General features: G+C 45.3%; 1 protein-coding gene across 1 annotated transcript in view; it reads left to right on the plus strand.

Moving 5' to 3' along the window:
- The window catches only part of gpc4 (glypican 4), a 46977-nt gene that overhangs the window by 14648 nt on the left and 7554 nt on the right, over positions 1 to 24775 (plus strand). The window contains exons 2-4 of the mRNA XM_079250562.1: positions 13887 to 14045; positions 23167 to 23564; positions 23812 to 23977. Coding sequence (XP_079106688.1) covers positions 13887 to 14045; positions 23167 to 23564; positions 23812 to 23977 — 723 coding nt within the window. The remainder of the gene's footprint in view (positions 1 to 13886; positions 14046 to 23166; positions 23565 to 23811; positions 23978 to 24775) is intronic.

The raw sequence follows: 24775 nt of genomic DNA on the forward strand, positions 1-24775 counted from the left end.
GAATCCAGTCTTTGTACTTGACTCGACGCAGATAGTCGTGTCGGGAACCAGCCGACTGAGCGGCTTCGTCTTTGGCAAGCAAGCCAATCACCAGTGGTTGATTTATTTACCAGAAGGAAGTTAAACAAGTTGCAGAAAGTTTGTGTGGAGCATGCTATGGCGGTAGCCAGAACTCCATCACATCCTGAAACAAACCGCTCCTGTTTGAAGTGCGATTCCTCACAAGCGTGTTAACTCATGACTTGTTATTTTACGTTCTCTTTTGGTTAGAGACCGAACCTGCTGCTGGAAGTGCTGAAAGAGCCTAAAAAACTTACTTATTACCTTGTTTCTTTGTCATTTCTTCCCCCCTGTAAGACCTCATCCCTCCTGTTGGATCAGATGTTCACAGTTTAGTAAACAGAATGATGATTTTTACGATATTAGATTGAGAACCAGTCAAGTGATGATGCATCAGTTGCCTCAAAGTCCTTCTCATAAACACTGCTCATGAAAATTCAGGGACATTTGGCTTTTTTTATATATCAGAATAGACCTATAATTTTAAACTTTTGAATGTACTTCTACAACTCCTGCATGTATTGTACTTACTGTGCAACATCACAAACCATTAAAAAACCCAAAAGATGTGATGCAACCACAAGTTGACCATGAAAACTTAGTCTGAGATCCAAAACAGGAGGATTCTGCAAAACATATAAATGACTTTTAATGTTTTTTATGTTTAAATATGCAACATTTCCAAGGCAATGACCTAATTAATGACAGCGTTTATATCTTTATTAATCAATCTGACTTCAGTCTGGATGCGAGGTGAGCCAGTCCAGGTGGTTGTGGTTGGAAAAGTATGTATATTTAGTTTATATTTAAATAACTAAGGACCAACTACCCTCCATGTTTTAGAAGTTTCCAGCTCCAACGCACCTGATCCAGGTTAATGGAGCTCCTCGAGTTCTTTACAAGCCTGTTAATGTCTCCTTCATGTCATCCAGGTTTGTTAAGGTGCAGTTTGACATCAAGCTCTGATTTGTGTCAGGTGTGTTGCAGCAGGGAAACTCCCAACACTTGCATGACTTTGGCCCTCGAGGACCAGAGTTGCCCACCTCTTAGTTAGGTTATGGTGTGAACGATCAGATTCCTTAGCCTTTAAACCAGCGTCAGACAGCTTCTCGTCAGTGTGTTATAGTTTATTTTTATTTATTGGTTTTATTTACGATTCATTTTGTTTTGTTTTAATTCCGTATTCCTTGTGTGACCTGTTGTTTTATTGGTTATTTATATGCATTTGAACTCTTTTATTGTTATTTTGGCTGATTGTGTACAGCACTTTGTTTCAACTCTGGTTGTTTTAAAGGGCTTTATAGATAAAGTTGAGTTGAGTCAGCTGACAAACATGTAATATTCATCCGTTTGCATTCAGTCTTGCAGTGTTGCGTCTCCTCGACGTGATAATTCAGACTGAGAAGACTTTGTATAAGATTTAGGACTGATCTGACTTCATTTCACGTTCAGACACCCATCCATTTTCTTAACCACTTGTTCCATTTCGGAGCCACGAGAAGCTGGAGTCTATCCCAGCAATCATCAGGCGAGAGGCAGGTACACCTGGACAGGTCACCAGTCCATCACAGAACCCGTTCAGACAAAACAAAGTATGATTTTTGTCTTGCGTTTTGTTTCGGCGAATAGTTTGAAATGAAGTAACTATCGTGTCACGATTCAACTGAAACCTCCTCCAATCATGATGCTTTAAAAGTCACCCAAAAGGTGGATATTGCCAACTTTTAACGACCGGTCCACGCAGCCTCTAACTGAATCATTTAATTAAGCAGGACGAGGTTTCCGACGCAGTTTCTTTAACCGCAGGAAAGTGTGTGTACGTTGTCCTGCAGACGAGTGTAAGGAGGAGGCTCGGAGCAGAGGCTGGAATTTGGTTTCAGACTTGTTAAATGTAGTCAGAAGTGAGTTGAAGCCCTGACAAAGCAGTGACCTGGGAAGTGGTGTAGGCAGGGGAGCTTTTGTGTGGAGACAAAGCGGGAGATGCTGGGCCAGGATGGGAGAGGGGAAACAGATGGAATGAGAGGCCAGGGCAATGTTGTGGAATCTCCCCAGGGGCTTCTGGGTAAATGTTCATGGATGACGGCGTTTTGGAATTTCACAAATGGGGAGTTTTAATTGGCCTGAGGCCCCGACTGGTTTAGTGATCAGTAATGGACTCTGGTGGCAGCAGGCTCAGATTTATGGATCCCTGTGTGTGCATTGTTTGTTAAATTGACTGCCGTCTAGCGAAGGATTTCACATTTGGAAGAAAAACGTGGAAGATTTAGCAGTGATTAACTTTTTAATGTGACATTTCTTGTCTCTGAAGTGCTGGCGTGTAAAGGCAGAATCCAATGCAGCTGAGGGTTTAATGGGTTCTGCTTTGCTGCTTGCGGTGCAGCAGCAGGCGTGTTTTTTTTTCTCCTCATGCAATGTGACAAGGAGATTTCGGCAATTTGGTGTTTTAACAGCTGCGTCGTGGAACAGATTTTTAATTCCTGATTTATTTAAGGAAACATCGTTTCACACAGAAAAGCCGTGTGGTTGGCTGTTAAGCTCAAAATAGCCGCTCCAGAGAGTACTCCTCTGAAGCGCAGCTTCCTGCCTCATAAAGGGATTGCGAGCATTGTTCTAAGTGGCGTAAATCTCTCATATCATAAGCAGTGCTTCACTTTTCCTCACCACTACTGAGGGGTTTCCTCCCACTCCAAGATCTGATTATTTATGAGCGTTAGTGATACTCTGTGTGATTGTTGGTCTGAGTTAAGGCCTGTTCATGCTCCAGGCAGAAGACAGATACAAGCACGCCTACTTTCGTCCATCTCCTGCGTTGTTTACACATGAAGTTTGGTCTGTTTTCTGGGCCTTGCAGATCCACAAACTGGGTGGTCGGCACAGTTGAACAGTATAACTAACTAGAGAAGAAGAAAAATGGGAAGAAGATGACAGAAATAAAAAGTAACAGAAAAAGAGACTGAGAATGACAAAAATCCTTGTTCTACTTCTTCTGTTGATTTTTTTAATGGTTGTAAACGACCTAACTGTAAATTACTACTACCGTACTGCCCTCTGCTAGATGAACATCATGGGAACGTAAAAGACGCATTTAAGAATGAGAACTTTGACGTATGAAAACGTTTAAATCGGATCCCCATTTACCAACGTAAGGGAGCGTGAATGGGCTGTAAGGCAACAGGCTGCTCTGGTCAGGAGAAGTGGCTCGCTATCAGACATGGAGGAACTTGGTAAAGGTTGTGATGGAAAGAGGATCAACCAAGCAGCAATCTCAGACGGTTAAAAGTGAAGCCGATGTGGAAGTCCCAAAAATTGCTGTTCCTCCTTCATCCACTAGGGGCTCCAAAACAGCAAATCCCCATAGACTCCCATGTTAAAAAGACCAACTTCACAGCAGAAATAAACATGTTTACAGCCTGGTTCAAAAATCCATTTTAGGTTTAATAGGTCAGGTTTACCTTCATGACAACTGAGGGGGAGTGAATTTTGTTCTAACTTGCCCGTTTAAAAGTAATATACTCTCAAAATTCAGCATATTTAGGGGCGTGTCCTTTTGATTGACAGGTACCCGATCTCCCGCTTTAAGTCAGAAGAAAGTAGAACAACCGTGGTTTTTAGCCAGTTAACAACGTGACTTAGCTTTAGCCCGCTTACCTCCGTTAGCTGGTTAGCTCCTGTTATCTCCGGGTTAGCTCGATTAGCTCTTAGTCACACAAAGCTCGGTGTTCGCTAGATGTCAATCATCCACCATGACGCTCACATTAGGAACCGCCCACTGAGCTTCAATTCAGCTCTTCACAAACCTAAGATGCATCAGATGCATCAACAATGCTTCTTTAGTCTTGTTTTTATAAACCATAATGTTTCATAAAGCGACTAAAGACCCCTGCTCCTTCGAAGCGGTTAAGCCCAGGAACTTCACAGCTGTTTGATAATGTTAAATAATTCCTCAAGTTATAATCAAACTTCAACATCTCAGTATACATACTCAGCATTTAGAGGTGGAAAAAATTAAAAGGAAAAAAATAAAAACCTTGATTAGCTTTGTTTTGTCTCTTTTTCCTTTTAGCCCATACGAAGCTGAAATTTTGGGGACATTTGGGTTATTAACACATTTTTCACCGTTCAGTAACTTGCAGGAGAAACAAGGTTTGACTTTGCACCAATGCGCTGCTGCAGACGCTGCTGACTCCATCATTATAGTTTAAGCTTTGTAACTATGCTGGCACCATTTCTAAATAACCTTAAAGCAAATTACATCTGCATTATGTTGTGTTTTCGTTTCAGCGCGTCTGTGATTAGACAAACTTACCTTTTATCTGGTCACATTCTTTATGATCGCATGGTTCTTTATGATCGCAGTGCTGCTTTTGGTTTACATTAACTGATGATAAACTCTCTTTATTCATATGATTATCTTCATGTTTACATGTCATGTTGAGAAAAACGTGCAGATAATTTTGCTTTTAGCATGTTTAACTTTTAAAACCGCACCCTCCTTTAATTGAATCCTGAAGCGTATTCATGGCAGCAGCGTAGTTTCTGAGTCGTTTTTGAGTTTTGAGTCTTAAAAAGACAAAAAAATAACAAAAAACTGACACTTTGAGGAACAATAAATCTACAGTATGTGTTGGGGAGTGTCCTGCTCAATCGGAGTAGAATTTAACATCTGCTGGATGGCGGTGCTGGTTTGCACGAGCACTGGGATCTCCTGAAGCGAAGCCATTTTTAATAATTAGAAGATACTGACCAGTAATCTTCAGCTTTTTCCATGCAGGCCCCTCATGATGCCACCTGCGGATAAACCCTCTTAAACAACCACAACCACTCAGTCGGTCCTCCAAAGTGAGCACAGAGCAGTAATGACACGAAACATTTAACATGACAAATCATGCAGTGGTCTGCATTTCAACCCACCATTTTCTTGTTAAAGCCTTGGAGTTGGACAGAGAAGTCCCCTCCCAGCACATCCAGCGTCCGTTGGACCTTCTGTACGTACTGGGACCTAAAAAAGCACAACTGGCTTGGCAAAAACGGCTGTAAACTTGTCATTACTCTATTTTTGTAAAGAGGCTGAAGTGTAGAAAGAGTAGGTGGAAATATTGCCCTGCCCTGATTATCTCCATATGAACAGCTCAGTCTGGAATAACAGTTTCCGTTTACGACATATTGTCCAACGTTTTCTGCCTTTGTGGTGACTGAACCGTACTTAAACTCAGCGGTATACCCGAACACCCAGGAATGTAAGAAACCTGCGAGTTTTAACATTCATTATAACCTTGTTTTGTATGAAATGTGGTAGCAGTAGCTCTCCTGGTTGTTATTTAATTTACTCCATTGTATCATTACATTTGCCCACCAGTGGCTCTCATGTAATGGTTGCGTTGCTGCAGACGTCATGAGGTTGTCTTTTGAAGGAGGAGTCCGGAAAAGCCTCCATGTTTATTACTCCCCTGTGTACTCCTTCATGTCGTAAATAAAACTTAGCTTCTAAGTTAGCTCATCTACTGAAGGGATTACTTTAAATGGGGCGTGGGTGCGTCGTGAAGAGGCACTTTTATTTAAACAATAGTTAATTTCTCATTTGGATTTTATCTGGTGGAGTTTCAATGTTTCTTTTTAAGTAGCTGTTCAGTGGATCATGCTGTGATGCTTTTAATCTTTTCCATAAAGCATTTTTAATGGTCTTGCACATGAAATGTGATTTATAAACAAACCTGCCTTGGCTTCCCAGTCTGGGCTGGGAAAAACACTTGCACCAATGCCCCAAATTGATGAACGGTTTGGTCCAGGCTCGTAATTCAGTCAGTTTTAACAGAGAATAGCTATCAGTCATATGAAGCAGAAAACGGAGCAAACCCATGGGACAGTGTTAAGTCAATTAGCCGATACAAGACTGTATATAAAAAGATGGGCGGAGCCTCTGTGATGTCGCCCGTAGGTTTCTGAAGAGCTGACTTGAAGCTCGGTGGGCGGTTCCTCCCATCGCCATCTTGGCAGGGGCATGCGTGTCGTCTCACCCGGAAAATACAAATATGGGCAAAGAGGTGGAGCTGAGAGAGGGGGGCTGTGAGCGTCATGGTGGATGATTGACATTGAGCGAACTCAGAGCTTTCTGTAGCTAAGAGCTAACCGAGCTAACCCAGAGATAACAGGAGCTAACCAGCTAACGGAGGTAAGCGGGCTAAAGCTAAGTCACGTTGTTAACCGGCTAAAAACTGCGGTTGTTCTACGTTCTTCTTACTTGAAGCGGGAGATCGGGTACCTGTCAATCTAAGGGACACGCCCCTAAATATGCCAAATTTCGAGATTAAATTACTTTTAAATGGGCGAGTTAGAAAAAAAATTCACTTCTCCCACAGTTGTCATGAAGGTAAACCTGACCTAATAAACCGAAAATGGATTTTTGAACCAGGCTGTAAACATGTTTATTTCTGCTGTGAAGTTGGTCTTTTTAACATGGGAGTCTATGGGGCTTTGCTCTGTTTTGGAGCCCCTAGTGGATGAAGGGGGAACTGGAGTTTTATGTATTTCCGCATAGGTTTCACTTTGCTGGAGGTTGCCACTTGGTTGATACACAACCAAAGTACGGACCAAACCAGAGAAGAAGAGGAATAAGAAGACGACGACATGGAAACCGCCAAATAAAGAGCACAAAAGAAAGACGTAGAAAAAGCTAGAGAACGTAGATTCGGGCAGCTAAAAGAAAATTAATTAAAACTGTCATTCAGAACCAATAAACAATGTAAGATCTCTCATGTAAGTTATTTCAAATGTTCGAGAATGAGCCTGTTTCTTAAAGACACAAAACGTTTGCCATTTTCCCGTCACACGCCCCCCCATCAACAGCTAATCCAGTCTCCATCTTGCATCCTACCTGGCCTGTTAGCTCTCTCCAGTCAGCAAAAGACGATCTTACAATGACTCTTGTTTTGTCTCTTTCTCTTTTAATCATCTTGTGTTTCTTTGCTGAATCAGCAACGTTGCGTGTTTAAAACAGCCAGGTGCTTCTTTACCGTGAAGCGAAAAGTCACGTCCCAGTTTGGAAAGTTGTATCGTGTTTTTCAGAAACGCCACTCGCCAGTGACAGCTCCAGAAATGCGCTTAATGGATTTTTGTGCGCCAATAAAACTGGTCATAAAGGCATATTTTAAAAGTCAAAAAGTTATGTAGTGGCTCTTTAAATTAAATGGAAAAATGTATATAAATAAATTACCAAGTATATTTAAACTGTTTTAAAAATCTGCATAATAAAGTTTGCTTTGTGAGAAGTGTTTTTTTAAACAAATCAGTTTTTGTTTTCTTTTATCTTTGCTGACGTATATAGACATTTTTTAGGGAGTAAAGTGTTGTTTTTAACTTCTACATAGAAACCACAACTACAGGGTTCCTGCAGATGAAAGCAGGATGAGACCAAGACGGGGGATTGGACAACGTGCCAGAACAGGATAGAACTTAACAAGGGGGACGACTTGCAGAAGTCAACCTCTGTTTTATATGGAAATGAAATATGCAACTTCTTGTTCCTCCTTACCTGTTAAGCCTTTACCAGGCTGCACACACCTCGACAGCAGCAGCGTCGACTCCACCACCAGCATGTGATTGTGTGGAGCAGAAAGGAAAGTAGCCCAACAAATGGCACCAATCCTTTAGCTCCCCCCCACATGCCCCTCCCCTCAGGATAATTACACCCCAGACAGAAGAAGATAATGGCTGCAGGGGGCGCAAATTTGCAGCAGTCTGCGTAATGTTCAGTAAACTGACTGCGGTTTCCCTTACAAGTCAGAACCATGAGCTTAAGATGCCAAATTATAGTTAGTATGAATATTCATAGTTGTTTCGCATACATGATAGACGTTGGTAATTCAGAGCAACTTGGAATATGTTCACAGGTTATCTTGCCATCTTACTGCCTGGCTTGTTCCTCTGAATGCTGTTGGTGTATAAACACACAGTGTGTCATTTAGTCAGATATTTATAAAGTGGACAAACTGAGGTGTGCTCCAGTCTCGGGGGTCCATTCCCCTCCAGTCGCAGGCGTCTGGGTTTCTCCTCCAGTCGCGGGCGTCCGGTGTCTTCCAGGCACGGGTGTCTGGGTTCCCCTCCTGTTGGGGGCGTCTGGGTTCCCCTCCAGTCAGGGGACATCTGGGTTCCCCTCCTGTTGGGGGCGTCTGGGTTCCCCTCCTGTTGGGGGCGTCTGGGTTCCCCTCCAGTCAGGGGACATCTGGGTTCCCCTCCTGTTGGGGGCGTCTGGGTTCCCCTCCTGTTGGGGGCGTCTGGGTTCCCCTCCAGTCAGGGGGCATCTGGGTTCCCCTCCAGTCAGGGGGCGTCTGGGTTCCCCTCCTGTTGGGGGCGTCTGGGTTCCCCTCCAGTTGGGGGCGTCTGGGTTCCCCTCCAGTCGGGGGGCGTCTGGGTTCCTCTCTAGTCGGGGGGCGTCTGGGTTCCTCTCTAGTCGGGGGGCGTCTGGGTTCCCCTCCTGTCGGGGGGCGTCTGGGTTCCCCTCCTGTCGGGGGGCGTCTGGGTTCCCCTCCTGTCGGGGGGCGTCTGGGTTCCCCTCCTGTCGGGGGGCGTCTGGGTTCCTCTCTAGTCGGGGGGCGTCTGGGTTCCCCTCCTGTTGGGTGCGTCTGGGTTCCGCTCCTGTCGGGGGGCGTCTGGGTTCCCCTCCAGTCGGGGGGCGTCTGGGTTCCCCTCCAGTCGGGGGGCGTCTGGGTTCCTCTCTAGTCGGGGGGCGTCTGGGTTCCCCTCTAGTCGGGGGGCGTCTGGGTTCCCCTCTAGTCGGGGGGCGTCTGGGTTCCCCTCTAGTCGGGGGGCGTCTGGGTTCCCCTCCAGTCGGTGGGGCGTCTGGGTTCCCCTCCAGTCGGTGGGGCGTCTGGGTTCCCCTCCAGTCGGTGGGGCGTCTGGGCTCCCCTCCAGTCGGTGGGGCGTCTGGGCTCCCCTCCTGTCGGTGGGGCGTCTGGGCTCCCCTCCTGTCGGTGGGGCGTCTGGGCTCCCCTCCTGTCGGTGGGGCGTCTGGGCTCCCCTCCTGTCGGTGGGGCGTCTGGGCTCCCCTCCAGTCGGTGGGGCGTCTGGGCTCCCCTCCAGTCGGTGGGGCGTCTGGGCTCCCCTCCAGTCGGTGGGGCGTCTGGGCTCCCCTCCAGTCGGTGGGGCGTCTGGGCTCCCCTCCAGTCGGTGGGGCGTCTGGGCTCCCCTCCAGTCGGTGGGGCGTCTGGGCTCCCCTCCAGTCGGTGGGGCGTCTGGGCTCCCCTCCTGTCGGTGGGGCGTCTGGGCTCCCCTCCTGTCGGTGGGGCGTCTGGGCTCCCCTCCTGTCGGTGGGGCGTCTGGGCTCCCCTCCTGTCGGTGGGGCGTCTGGGCTCCCCTCCTGTCGGTGGGGCGTCTGGGCTCCCCTCCTGTCGGTGGGGCGTCTGGGCTCCCCTCCTGTCGGTGGGGCGTCTGGGCTCCCCTCCTGTCGGTGGGGCGTCTGGGCTCCTCCATCCCGGTTGTGTCTGGGCTGAACTCTGTGATTGGATTGTGAAGTGCGCTACCCCTTTGCCTCCACATCCCCCGCAGCAGCTTCAGACGAGTCGACGTCGTTACAGAAATAATCCACGACGGACTTTTCTTTCTTTGGGACAGTCGAGCCGTCCTATTTATACTTTTTGCTGGTGTCTCTGAGTTTTACGGCTCTTAATTGCAGGCATGGGGGGGAGAAAGAGGTGTGATGGGTGTTGTCTGTGAGGTGTCCCCCCCCTCTCCCCCACCATCCTTCCTCTGAGAACAGAGTTGGAGAGGCAGGACAATGTCAAAGGGAAGTGACTTATTTTATGAGCCATTTAAAGGGGATGGTGGTCTCTCCACAAAGGAGGGCAGAGAAGCAGCGCAGAGCGGCTGAATACCATGAAACACAGTCACATGTTTGTTTACAAGATGCTGCTCTCTTGTTTGGACCACCATAAATGGCAGTTTTCCTCTTCTGTTTGACACCAGAAGTGCTGCAGCACTTTGTCTCGTTACGTCCTGAATGACTTGGGGAAACTGGAGGGTTGCGAGGCCCCTAAAAGGAACCGAGAGTCGACTCGGCAGTCGCACGAGGCGGGAGAGAAATGACTGATGCTTTCCTGTACAGCGGCAAAGCTGAAACGTGTTTGCGTGAGATGTTTTATCAGAGAGGCTGCAAATTTTCACACTTTATTTGTGTGTGTGTGTGTGTGTGTGTGTGAGAGAGAGAGTGTTCTTGCAGGCATTTCCTCCCCACGGTGTTGAGAGAAATCGGCTGCCAGAATGCTTTCACAAAGTATGCATTAGCTAAGAATCTTCCGTTTAATCTTCAGACTTAATCCTCTGGGCTAACAGTGTGACATCTGTACAGACGTTCATGTGAAATATCAACCATCTCGCTTGTTTGTGTACTTTTGGTAACTTGGGCTATTTTGCACAGAACCCTTTAGATTTTGTGGCTCCGCTGTGGACCGGCCGGGGGCCCCGCTACAGGAGAGACTGCTCGGCTCTTTCGCCTACAAGTTAAACGTGTGTGTGTGTGTCGTGTACCACCAATCACACACTCACAAAGAGCCGTGTGTCGAGCAGCGATTTGATGTGTGAATATGTTTAGGTAGGGGCCGCCAACTGTGCCTGGGTACACGTGCACGTACGTGAGCAGAACGAGGGATGGCTGTGAGTGGAGATGAGTTTTAGCAGAGGAGTGGCGACTTGAGGCCTTTTTGGACTCGGTCCCAGACAGAGGGGTCCGGTTTATGGCGCCAGGGTGCATCCCTCCCCCCTGGAGCCTTGTTTAGATGATTGTATTGCCATGACTCACTTCTGACCTTCCACTTTAATTTTTTTTTAACATTTTAGAGACTTATTTTGACAAGCAGGAAGGTTCTCTGAATTTGTGCTCTGTTATTTGGTTGCGTCATCGTTGAGGAGTTTTTTAGTATCTTATGTTTATGGAAGCGTGCAGCAGTTTAAAAATATGTCACTTCTATTGTCAGTTTCTCAGGAAGGGTAGTGTGTGAGTCTGAGTTAAACTGTGATGGATAGACTCGCTTTAGGTGACCTACTGAAGTTTTCTGACATTTATATCCCGTCCAGGAGGTTTACAGCCACCAAATGTCGTGTTTACAGACTCCACGGTGAATCTACAATGATCCATGAGGACCAAAATATCACATTTTAATCATAAAAAAAGCTCCATGTTGCTAAGAGACTTCTATTGTCACCTGGACATGATGATGAAGACACTTCCTGTCAGACTTTCCACCAATCAGAGAGCTTAAACTGACGGTAACGTCCAATCAGGAGCAGCCAAAGATCAACAAGTGATGAGAAAAGCAGGAAAATAATGATCCTCTATGGCTGGAATAAAGCCAAGAAGATGTTTGAGATGCAGCTGAGGTGGAGGTGCTGCAGTGAGGATAGCAGGTAGATAGTAGCAGGAAGACGTGTGGAAACATGGAAACAGTGGGGGGGGGGGGGTGTTTCAGATGTGAGAGAATGATGTGCAGATGAGAAAAGGCTTGGTCACTGCTGATCTTTGTGTTATTTCTTCAAACTTATGCTGCTTTATCTGTTCATACATTCATTTTACATCATTTTAGCCTCCTGGAAACGATGTGTGTGTTCTGACCGGGATTAAAAGGGTTGAGATTCCTTGTAGCTGCATATGGATGCATCTTCCTGGGGAAAATAAGGTCTCAGCCTCAGGATGCTGCAGCGCAGCAGCGGCTTCAGGAATATACACAATAAATGTAAAACAAGCATCAAAACAAGTCAGAAAGACGTAGTTTTCAGGTCAGAAAGTTACATACTGCTATTTTAAGGTTCAACACAAGTAAACGTGCTTTTTAAACAAGCAGAGCTGAAATTTCGAAACACAGCGAGGCTTTTTAGGACGAAGGTTTCCTCCCATGTCTGCTTAGAACCTAAGAAATAGTGGCCGTAGACCTTTTTCATAGATGTTTGGACTTGGAACAGGTCAGGAAAGCGAATGTTTGTTCTGCTTTTTTGGCGTTTTCTCCACCTAATTTACCTGCATGGATGCAGAAGTGGAATGCAGGCCTTGTTACACCTGAGCTTCCAGCACAGACTGAGATGTTTATATTATCAAAACATTGAACAGTAATATTAATCCAGCCCTGTTATGAACCTGGACATCAGCAGCTGTGTAGAGACGGCGTGTTTTCCCAGTTTGAAACGTGGGTTTTCTGTGTTTAAATATTTAAAAGCAAAACTTGAGCTGGATCTGGGATTTGTAGTGAAAACCTGAAGTAGCAGCAACGTGTTCGTGCTCACAGGGTAGGTGAGCACAAGCTGCTGGGGAAAACCAAACAGACCGTTGGTGCTGAAATGCAATGAAAGGGTCCCTGTGTTCTCTCAAATTCCTGCAGCCATGTTTAAAACAAAACATTATTACAGCTGCGACTTTGCGTTCGTCCTCTCTTGACCCTCCTTTTAATTGAATATTAAACTCGCTTTTGACAAAGTTTACACTGTCTGTTTGTATCAAAGGCTGTATTTAGACTGCGACGGCGTAAAAACACAGAGCGGCGTGTCGTTTTTGGCTCAGCTCAGTATTTCATGCCAACGTCAATCAGCTGGAAAGTCCGACGTCTCTCCAAGTACACCAAAGTTTCCAAAAGAGTAAAAAACAAGATGTTCGGATTGAGTAAGTGATCACTAAGCGCTCCATGTTCACAGATCTCAGCAGATCTCAGCCCTTCAGGACGATAAATTAGTTTCATCTTGAGCAGAAAGAGATTTTCTGATCAGTTTTTTCCGTCTACAGATGCAAAGCCGCGTCATGTGTACCTGCATCGCTGCCTGAGGCTGAAGTCGTCTTCTCACCTGCAAAGAGGGTGAAAAGTCAAGCCTCTCTTTAAAAAAGTGCTGTAGAAGGACACAGCACCGAGGAAAGTGTCTGAAACTGCCAGTCAGGACTGCGGAGTGCCTGGATAAGAGCCAGGCTGCACGGCCTGGCGGCTTAAGGCTGATCTGAGATCAGCGCTGCAAATGAGAGCAGTGAAGGAGGTTTTTAACGTGTGGATGACGCTGTTATTTAATGCTGTGAATGTTTATCCTAGGAAGGTTCATTGGTATATACAGTTGTGCTCATATGTATTCATCCCCTTTCATTAAAGAAAAGCTGAATTTACAACAGTCACTCAAATAACTGGAGACTTAAAAAAGGAACAATAACTAAACATTTGCAAAAATATAATTTAGTAATATAAGACACTGTTTTTTCATTTAATTGAGTTGAAGAAAGAAAAACAAACAAACAAACAAATGTGTCCTGGACAAATGAGAGACTTTTCTGTTGAACAGTGGGACAAAATACCTGTCAACAGGTGCAGAAGTCTGACTGAGAGGAACAGAAAACACCTGACTGGAGCGGAAACATTAAAGCATTGTTCAACTAAATATTACTTTATGACTGATGGAATATGTAATAAATTATCTTATTTGCTTGCTTTTTAAAAAAAAAAAAAAAAAATCTATTGAACCAGAATTAGAAAATATGATTTTCATAAAATTTGTATTTATTATTTAGTCAATTTCAGCTTATTTTACAGGCAGCTGTTTTTTTTCCTTCTTTAATGAAAGGGTATGAATAAATATGAGCACAACTGTAAATTGAAGTCTGGAAAAAGAGAAATAATCCATAAAGGTTTGAGCCGTTGCTTCATGAAGCCCGGACAGCATCGCTCTCCTGGTGTTCGGGGACTGAATGAAGGTTTCACCTCACGCTGGTCTGTTTCCCAGATAACAGACTTTTAATATGCTGCTCTTGTAGCTCTCGAGGACATTGTATCCGTCACGTGGCGCTAAACTTTTACCCTTGTTGTTTCTTCCAGGAGCCCCCCTGAAAGTGTGTCCTCAGGGTTTGTCGTGCTGCACGGCGGAGATGGAGGAGAAGCTGAGCATGTACAGCCACTTGGAGATCAAAGCTCCCGTGTCCAGGCTCAGCAACAACCTACAAGCCACTTTCAAACAGAGGCACGAACACTTTGACAGTAAGCAAACACACACACACCGGCTACACGCATCACGCCACCGTCCCCGCCGCGCTTTGACGGACGCCCCCACCTGCCAGCGCGCTGCTCAAAGCGGAGACAGTCAGTCTGTGTCTGTTGGCCTGTCCACCTGTCTCTCAGCGTCTGAGCTCGCTGCCCTATCATACACCCCCTCAACCCCACCCCCAGCGCTCGTCTCCAGAGAGAAGCGCATGCTCCGAGACGGACCACACACATCTCCAGATTTTGTCTTTCTCTGTACTTCCTGTTCTGTGTGTGAGCACATGTGTGTACGCCTGTAAATACTGGGATCAGGTTTCCCCTGCTGAGGACCAGAGCGTATGGGAACATGCAACAGTGCTGACTCACAGAGGAAGCAGGGCAGCTTTCAGGACTCTCAGCAGCCTAACCATTACCCCCCCCCCCCCCGTTGCTGATAGGCTGAGATGGCGGGGAGAAGGTCGAGCACGCCGAGCAGAGAGGAGGAAAGCGTCGCATCTTAGCCTCTTCTGGATCAGCGCTTCCTGTACATGCAGTGCAGGAGATGTTTGCAGACACAACGGAGCACGGAGGCCTCGCTTCTCCTGACTCAGTGACAGAGGTGTCCATCATCATCAGCTGATGGATATTTATCTGGAGAACTGCTTTCTTTAGCTTCTACTTCACCACAGATCAGTCATTATGTTCCTCATATCTGGATGAACTGGGCTGCTGTCTTCTGGTTTGTTTCAGGAGGAGATAATTCACATTTTCCACTGTGTTCCCTCACTCTGTCCTAAAACCTCTGCAGTAATCTCAGCTTTCTGTAGAGACCAACATAAAACTCTGCAGCTCTTGTAGTTGTGAAGATATTCTTCTTTTTTTGTCTGTCAGGAGGCAGAAAAAAACAGGCCTCATGATGAAAACGCTGGATCTGTGCTTGTTAAGGGAGGCTACGAGCATAACTTTGTGCATTTACGGGTCAGAGACGCTCAGATCTTATGTGTCAGTGAAAGGCAGCGAGGGATAGTTGGTAACGGGGTGTATTGCAGCCAGATGTTTGGAGGAATGTGACGTGGAGGAATGCAGTGGCTGCTCGGGCCATTCCACCCCTCTTTTCCCTCTTCTCTTACTCCGCTTTGTCCCATCTCATGCCTCACTCTCAAAATCCCCCTGTTTGCCCCTCAAGCCGCTCGCTTTCCAGCTCCTTCTCATTGTTTGTTCAACACATTACACTGAACGTTTCCCTAACGCATGTTCTTACAACTGTGCTGTATCCTCCACCCTATCTCTGCAAGTCTCACAGCTCATCTGGATCTCTGCGGGAATTTTTTAAGGCTCTTTTCATTTATTGAGCAATCTGGTGATTACTTGTTTCATCGTTTCTGTAAATAATCAAATTCCATAAAAATGCCAGTAAGAAGCAGCTAAAGCAGACGTTTTTATTGTCATGAAGACAAAGGCTGATTAAAGCCTTGCTTGAAACAATGCGACATATCCGAGACAAGCAAAATATGTTGAGGAACTGAAACCAGAAGCAAAGTGTCGGGACAGTTTTTCCTCCTCTGATTAGCATGTTTAAATGCAAATAAGCTAAAAATAGTTGTGGCCAAACTGGAGGTTTTGTCACAGATGTGCATGAGAGCACTTGTGTCTTCCCACGACTTTGTAACTGTCTTTTCGTTTCTTTTCCTTTCGTTTCTTTTTCTCTCTGCCATGCACACCCTCATCAAGATGGAAATTTTCCCAATTCTGGACCTTTTTAGATGGAATCAAACGCTGCTCCTATAAACTACAGTTTAGCATTCAGCTAATCGCTTTGCCCCGATACAACTTTTTTTTTTACACCATTAGAATTAGTAAAAAATTAGTGACCTGGTCTTTGTGGCTCCCTCATTAGTTTTGTAAGGCAACCCTGACGTTGACTCCACTTCCTCGACATCTCTCCTAATTGGATGAAGCTATAGTATGTAATGTTGCCCAGAGACATGTTCCTCTGGGTGAAGCGGTTCCTCGTCCTGATAGTAGTCTATACATTCTGTAATCATGAACAATAAGAAATATAGTTAGACCCCTCAGTTTACTGTAAATCTGTAAAAACTCTGACCAATCCAAACGTTCCGACCCAAATGGAGTTGTTCATTTCTTATATTTCGTAGCTTCTTCTCCCGGCTCCCCTCCTCCCCCTCCAGCAGCGCATACCTGATAGCCACACCCTGCATATAAACAGCGTGTTAGGATGAAAATACAAAGTAGTGAAGAGGAAACTCGGAAGGCAAATATGGCTGAGAAAATGCAGGAAGGATTTCCCAACCTGGCTCGGTTGATTTGCCTCCTCCTGCTAAACAGCCGAGAAAGAGAAAATCGTTGGTGGAAAAAGCTGCGAATAAAAAAAAAACCTTGGATCACGCAAGGAGCAGAACCAGAGGGGGAGGAGCCAATACAGGGGGAGGGGTCAGTACAGGGGAAGGAGCCAGTGCATGGGGAGGAGCCAAGACAGGGGGAGGGGTCATTACAAGGGGAGGTGCCAATACATGGGGAGGGGCCTAGACAGGGCACCACTTTAACATCTTGCTATCTCCCCAACATTACCTACTCCAGCTTTAAGTAAAAATATTGAATTTATTATCTCAAATACCTCTGCTCATTTGGCCACAAATTATTTAATTTTGCTTCACGAAATGACTTAAAAAAATGTAAATATCTTCAAACATCTTGAAGTTTTAAGTTAAACTCTCTGAAGTTTACAGACTCCATGACTCTAACTTGCAGGATCAATAAGATCTAGCAGAAAAAACACGGTAAAAGAAACACTGCTAAACTACTAACAATGTCTGATTCAGCATCCATCTTGCATCCTGTCTCTTCTCTGAGATTTCTCCCACCAGTAAAAGTCAGTCGGATTTGACTCATCTCTTGCTCTCTTCTTGCGATAACGTCCTCTTGTGTTTTTTCAATGAATTGACCAGTACGTTGACATCTAGTTGCTAAGGTGTGACTCGGTGCCATAAAGCCAAATCTGCTGGAAGGCGATGAGGGGAAAAAAAGTCGGCTTTTTCAGCCTCAGGATGTTGCAGGACATGATGATACCATCAAAACAAGCCAGAAACACATACGTCTTAAAGACTAAAGGTTTTATGATGCTACTTTAAAAACAGCAAATGTTCCAAAAATCTCCTGTAAAATCTACACTTTAAAGTTAGCAGTCACTACAGTGAAACTGCAACCTAAACTGTGTTCCCTTTGACCAAGAGAGGGCAGCCCTAAGGCTTTTCTTCACCTCCGCTACCTTCCTCCCCCCTTTGCGCCTCCTCTTCATGACTGTCTCTGACCTGTTAGATGAGGGATCTCTTTTCAAAGACCTGCTGTGCTCTCTTCTACCTGGGCCATTAGAGAGGCTCTCTCACTGGATACGGTAACAAGCTCAAGTTGCTGTCCTTTTATCCGCCGTTGTCGCGTCGAAACGAGCCGAAGGAGACGCTTACAGTCAGTGGAATTGGCGCAGGAGGTGCTCATCTGTCTAATGGCAACAATGACGGCATCTCCTAACCTGTCACGAGAAGTGGGATGCTTGCGTTTGTAAACACAGCTGTGGCCGTACATGTTGACAAACGGCGCTACATGCTAACTAACAAACTCAGGAAGTGGTGTATGTGATTAGGCAGGCTCTCATCATGCGCCTGAAGCGAGGAGTCATGGCCAATTAAGACCAGAGCCAGAAATAGTTCTCTCCTCTCTGTGTCTCGTCGCTGTGTTTGTCCTGGCCTCAGCCTGTCTGTCCTTTTGCGGTGACCCCGTCCAGCAGAGCAAGGCTATGTCTGGGAATTAAGCGCTTGGATTAAGGCCCCCTTTTGCCTCCAGACACACACAACAAGAGACATCCATCTGAAGCAGAGAGTTCCAGCAGCAGGAGGGACTGAATCCCATCTCTTAAGAAAAGGGAGAAAGAAGCTCAGGGACTAATTGGCACAAATAGGATGCAATTACTGCCTGGGCCGGGACTGGGAGGAGTGGAGTTTATAAGGACACTGGTGGGAGTTGTTGGGAGGGGGGCTCCTTGCAGGAGGAAGTGGGAGGAGATCGGTCAGCTCCTCTGTTGCAGTGACGGATTGGGCCTCAGATCGTTGCTCATGCAACACGTTGAAGCGCTGTCAGTCAGGTTTGTGTGACGGAAGGAGATAATGGCTACTTTTGAGCAAAAATGATCCTTCTTCCTTACATTTTGCAGCAGTTTACACTCTCCTGTGTGCAACCCTTCACCCAGATTCTCCCCCAGCGTTTGGCCGAGTGACAAGCATTTTTTTCTTAAATGGAAAAATCCTAGGAAGTGTTCAGCTCCTAGCCTGTTGGCAGACGGCTTCTTGTCATGAACTGTTTTTTAATGACAATGCAAGATGCCTGTGTAATGCAGCTCATGCTTCAGCCCCCCCCCCCCCCTCAGTGCTCACACACACACCCTGCACAGGCCACTTCCTTCTTTACCAGTGGGTTCATCGAAACTCATATAGCAGTGGTTTACCAATATCTTACATGATTACCAACTCAGAAAGTATCAGTCTGAACCACTTCAGTTTCAGTTTGAGATGTTTTCAGACATTGACTTGTCAAATTCATTCAAACCATCATATTTCCTGTTTTTATATGGTCTGCAAAAGCAAACATTTACTGGGAGGGCAGCTTCAAGTGACATGGTTTTTGTTCCGTTGCTGTAAAAACGTCACGAGGTTCGACCTTGGAGGTGACATGAACCAAATTTATTCAAGGAAATATCCATCCGTTCTCTGCCGCTTCTCCGGGATCGGGTCGCGGGGGCAGCAGCCTAAGCAGGGAAGCCCAGACTTCCCTCTCCCCAGCCACATTTGCCAACTCTGCGAGGGGATCCCGAGGCGTTCCCAGGCCAGTGGAGAGATATAATCCCTCCAGCGTGTCCTGGGTCTTCCCCGGGGTCTCCTCCCAGAGGGACGTGCCTGGAACACCTCACCAGGGAGGTCCAGGAGGCATCCTGACCAGATGCCCTAGCCACCTCAACTGGTTCCTCTCGATGCGGAAATATCAGGATACCTAAAAATCAATATTTATTATCCTGATGAGAAGGAATGCGCCCACATCTGTGCACACTGTCTTGATACCTGGATCAATACATGCTGGTTTTAGTCTCTCCATCCATCCTTTCACCTCTATGCCTATTAATCCATTTCAGGGTCACGAGGGATGGCTGTCCCGGCAGTTAGCAGGCAAGAGGCAGTATACACCCTGAACCAGTTACCAGACCATTGGAGAACCAGTACTTAGTCCAGGAAAGAATTAGACTGACCAGTTAACCCAACATGCACGTGCTTGGATGATGGAGGGAAGCCGGAGGGAGAGCATACATCCTCCTGTTTCCTTTTTATGATGGCAAGTGAAGAGAAGCCTTTACCGCAACCTGTTAACAGGCTAATTATCCTGGTATCTGTTATCAGACCAGCTGATCGGATCATGTGACATTTTCACAGCCGTGTAACAGAAAAACTCACCCCCCACAGCTTCACTCGTTTTTTTTTTATTTATTGAGAAAGCGTCTAAATTTAATTTAAATCCCTATAATACAGTATCTTTATTAAAATAAATAGCCTGGGAGAATATTTCACTTGTCCGTAGAATGTTCTTGCAGGTCAAACAGGCAGCATAACAAAGGGGAAAAAAGCGTTGTCGTAATGATTTTCCTCATCTCAGACATTCTCTGAAGGTGTTTCGTGGTAAAAACATGTTTGTCTTCCACCATGATGATGTTCTGTTTTCATGCAGAGCTCTGGGAAAGCCTTTTCAGGCTCCGGGGTCTTTATTAGATCATTGTATGACAGGAAAGCTGGTCAGACAAAGAAAGATGGGCTGTCATGCCACAACAGGGCCCAGTTGGGGATTTGAACTGGGGTCCAGTCAATCTGCCGAGCTAAACACCTGCTCAAAACCTGGGCAGCCTGTATGACACATTTACTAACGACTCGTATGAATCGGGGTGACGTGAATAAGTGCAGAGATTTGTCAAACTTGCAGTGATAGAAGAAAACTTGAAGGATGCAGGTGCATAAGTATGAAGTAGTTACACCTGAGGCTACTGGATCTTGTCCATTCACAGCCACCGTCCATTTGAAGCCGCTGCTATGCCCCTCTTTGCCACTAGATGGCAGTAGTATTTACACATTTTACTTTTTATCCATTATCACGTTATTGGAAAGGAAATAAAGAAGTCAACGACCATCCTGGTGCTTCGTGCCTCTTCCTTCTCCTCCTCTTCTTCACCTACTTTCACTGACTTTCAACTTGTGGCTAATATGACATTCCTGCGGTGGGGGATGGACCATTTTTTGTTTTAATCTCTGTCAGTGGAGCGTGGAACTTGGTGCCCTCTCCCCCGCCTCTGCATGTGTGGAGGAAAGGGGAGGTCGGTGATGGAGGGGCTGCAGTGTTTCCGGTATCCTTGGCGACACAGTGGAGATTTGGAGTTAAAAAAGCCCTCAACTTAACCCGTCCTGAGACGCCCTCGCCCCCCCCCTCTATCTCATTTCTCCTTTTAGTGTCAGTCTGAAGTGGAAGTGACGGCACTTCTCGGGGACGGAGCATGGGAACTTTACATTTCAAAGCCACGCTGTGGCTCTCAGAAATACTTCACTGGGACACAAGTTTTGTCCACAAGGGTCAGTGAGAGGGATGCGGGGGGGGCAAAAAGATGAGTGAAAGTGTGTGTAAGGACATAGGGGGGATGCTTGCTTGCTTGCATGCCTGTGAAACTTAAGTTGAAACATTTTCAGGCTCTCTGTGGAATTCTCATTTTGTTCAGATTAGGAAAGTTGAAGGGGGGGGGGGCATGGGAGAAGAGGACTGGATTATTGGAGGTGGGGTGTGATGGACATTCCTCAGGATAAAGTAGGTCATTGTTTGCTCTCTAGTGAAGAGAGCTCTCTGAAGGAACTGATGAAGTGAAAGAAGTGGAGGGAGGGAGGGCGATGCAGGGCTGGACGGGTGTGGGGGGGGGGGGGGGGGGGGGGGGGGGGGGGGCTACAGGTCCATATTGGGAAGGAGGGGGTCGCATTATTCAGTAATCCTATTGAAAATGCCTCTGAAGGACAGTCCAAGAGAAGCTGGCAGAAAGGAAAGCGAATGGAATGTGACAGCAGATAAATGCCGTGATGGTGGTCAGTTTAAAGCAGACTGACGAGCCGCTCAATGGGACCTTTACAGGAATAGGGAGATGCTCCTTCCTCCTCCTTCCTTCTCCTCCTCCTCCTTCCTCCTCCTTCCTCCTCCTCCTCTTCTCCTTAGCCATAGGTGAATACGAATAATTGATTTAAAAAACAAAAAAAGTGTTTGTGAAATGCCCAACATGTCAACGTCTTGGCGTGTGCCTTCATAAGCTGGTTTCTTCTTCATGTTGTACTTCTGTTTTTCTACTTGTTCTGTTTTGTTCTACTTCTTGTTCTTATTCTTGTTTTACTTATTGTTCCTGTTATTATTATTCTACTTGCTCTTTTCCTTATTCTTCTTTATGTTCTTCTGTTCTTTATGTTCTTACTCTTGCTATTCTTGCTCTACTTCTGTTCTTCCACTTGTTCTTGTTCTACTTCTTTTTTGTTTTACTTCTTGATATTCTTGTTTTACCTATTGTTCTTATTATTCTACTTGCTCTTTTCCTTATTCTTCTTTATGTTCTTCTGTCATGTTTGTGTTCTTCATGTTCTTACTCTTGCTATTCTTGTTCTACTTCAAAATGTTCTTCTATTCCTTCTTCCTGTCCTTCTAGCTCTTGTTATTGTTCTACTTCTTGTTATTCCTCGTGTTCTGTTTCTAGTTCTAGCTCTTGTTATTGTTCTACTTCTTGTTATTCCTCGTGTTCTGTTTCTAGTTCTAGCTCTTGTTATTGTTCTACTTCTTGTTCTTATTAGTCTTGTTTTACTTATTGTTTCTGTTCCTTATTATTCTACGTGCTGTTTTCCTTGTTCTTCTTTATGTTCTTCTGTTCTTTATGTTCTCACTCTTGCTATTCTTGCTCTACTTCTGTTCTTGATCTTGTTCTACTTCTTTTCTTTTTTGTTCTACTTCTTGTTATTCCTCCTGTTCTGCTTCTAGTTCTAGCTCTTGTTATTGTTCTACTTCTTGTTCTTGTTAGTCTTGTTTTACGTGTTGTTCCTGTTCCTTATTCTTCTACTTGCTCTTTTCCTTGTTGTTCTTTGTTTTCACTCTTGCTATTCTTGTTCTACTTCTGTTCTTCTTGATCTTGTTTTACTTCTTCTTTTCTTTTTTGTTCTACTTCTTGTTCTTGTTATTCTTGTTTGACTTATTGTTCCTGTTATTATTATTCTACTTGCTCTTTTCCTTATTCTTCTTTATGTTCTTCTGTTCTTTGTTCTTACTCTTGCTATTCTTGCTCTACTTCTGTTCTTCTACTTGTTCTTGTTCTACTTCTTTTTTGTTTTACTTCTTGATATTCTTGTTTTACCTATTGTTCTTATTATTCTACTTGCTCATTTCCTTGTTCTTCATCTTCTTCTGTTCTTTAGGTTCTTATTCTTGCTATTCTTGTTCTACTTCTTTTTTGTTTCACTTCTTGTTATTCTACTTGCTCTTTTCCTTATTCTTCTTTATGTTCTAAGTCAAGTTTGTTTTCTTTATGTTCTTGGTATTCTTGTTCTACTTCAGAATGTTCTCCTATTCCCTCTTCTTGTCCTTCTAGCTCTTGCTATCGTTCTACTTCTTGTTATTCCTCATGTTCTGCTTCTAGTTCTAGCTCGTTCGTCTTGTTCTACCCTTTCTTGTTTTTCTTCTTCATTAAGTTCATGTTTGTTTCTTTGTAAATACTTCGCTCCAGGGCCGGATTAAAAGTGCACAGGCCCCTGGGCCTAGAGTGTTCCAGGGGCCCCTTCCCCACCGCAACACTGTGAAAATTGTGAATGATACGCTGTGAAACAGCATTTCTAACATCTCTCAGCCAGTTGTACCAGTAGCAATGTACTAAACACTGTTGTGTAACTATCTGGTTTTTATGTACATTTAGTTTCATGTCCAAACTGCTGGGGTTTGCCCTCCGTGGGTCCATTGGATAATCCGACCTTGCTTGCGCCCACCTTCACCCTGTTTCTCGTCCTTTTTCATTTTTTCTCTGCAGAGTTTTTTCTTGAGCTTTTAAAAAACGCTGAGGAGTCCCTGAACAGCATGTTTGTGAGAACCTACGGCATGATGTACGTGCAGAACGCCGAGCTGTTCCAGAACTTCTTCAAGGAGCTGACGCGGCACTACATGTACGGTAGCAACGCCGTCAACCTGGACTCCATGCTGGCGGACTTCTGGGCCGACCTCCTGGAGAGGATGTTCCGGCTGGTCAACGTGCAGTACGAGTTCAGCGACGCCTACATGGAGTGCATCAGCCGGCACACGGAGCAGCTGCAGCCCTTCGGCGACGTCCCCCGCAAGCTCCGCATCCAGCTGATGCGAGCCTTCGTGGCCGCTCGCACCTTCGTACGCGGCCTCAGCGTTATGCCAGAAGTGGTCGATAGAGTGTCAACGGTGAGTAGAAGCTGTTTCTATTCAGCCTGATGCTTGGACGGATTTCCCCGCTCCGTTCAGCATCATGACTTCACGTCTTCCTCAGAAAAGCCAGCTGTAACGTAACATAAAGCCCTCTGGCTGTTTCTGTGTGACTCATCGATGATTAGATTAAACTGTTTGCTCATAAAATGAACAGTCACGCTTTTTTACTGCATGAAAGCACATGCCTGACTCTGCTGTGGTCTTCTAACCCCCTCGCCTCCAGGTCGGCGCTTCTCCCAGCTGTGTGCAGGCAGCCTTGAAGATGTTGTACTGTCCCTACTGCTCGGGCCAAGTGGCGCTGAAGCCCTGCCAGAATTACTGTCTGAATGTGATGCGTGGCTGTTTGGCTAACCAGGCGGACCTGGACACGGAGTGGAACAACTTCCTCGGTAAGCAGACTAGAACATCCTCTTCAGTTATTATTACATGTATCCATCGACTTGTAACCTTTAGCAGACGTGAAAGACGCCTCGCGTTGCCGCCACCGTGTGGGAATAAATCACCAACCAGACTTTTCCTCTGTTGTTCCACGCTGGTGGAACGACTTGCCAAACCGACCGATGCGACCGGGTCCTGATCTGCTTTTAAAATATGAGCATTTCTACTCACCAGAATGAGTTGGAGACGTTTGTTCAGGTCTTTACCACAATTCAGCTCTGAATAAGATGACGATGTTATGGGATCAATCTTTCCTCGTAAATTAACAACTGCAGGGAAGGAAGGCAACTAAAGAAAACCATTGCATCCAACTGGACTCAACAACAGTCTGAGCCATCTATGATGTCCTCTCCTGTTTGATTTCTTGCTTGTGTTGTTCTCACTCTCAGCTATAAGTCGCTGTGGATAAAAGCGTCTGCTTAAAGGTGGAGTATGTAAGATTTTCAATATTTTCTAAATAAATTAACTAATAAAATAACTACAATCATAATTAGAAAGTTTTTTGAACATGTAGGTTCCAGTCTGTTCATTTTTGATGTGTTATTAAATTACAAGTTTAATTGCTGACAGATGACAAAAAACACTTTTTTTTTTTTTTTATACTGGTAGGCAAACATTTAAGAAGGGTCTTTGTCATTAATTAAACTTGTAATTTAATAACACATCAAATATGGACAGACTGGAACCTACATGTTAAAAAAAAAAACTAATTATGATTGTAGTTATTTTTTAGTTAGTTTTTTTTTAAA

This window comes from Telmatherina bonti (assembly GCF_933228915.1).
Source record: "Telmatherina bonti genome assembly, chromosome: 12".
Lineage (NCBI taxonomy): Eukaryota > Metazoa > Chordata > Actinopteri > Atheriniformes > Telmatherinidae > Telmatherina > Telmatherina bonti.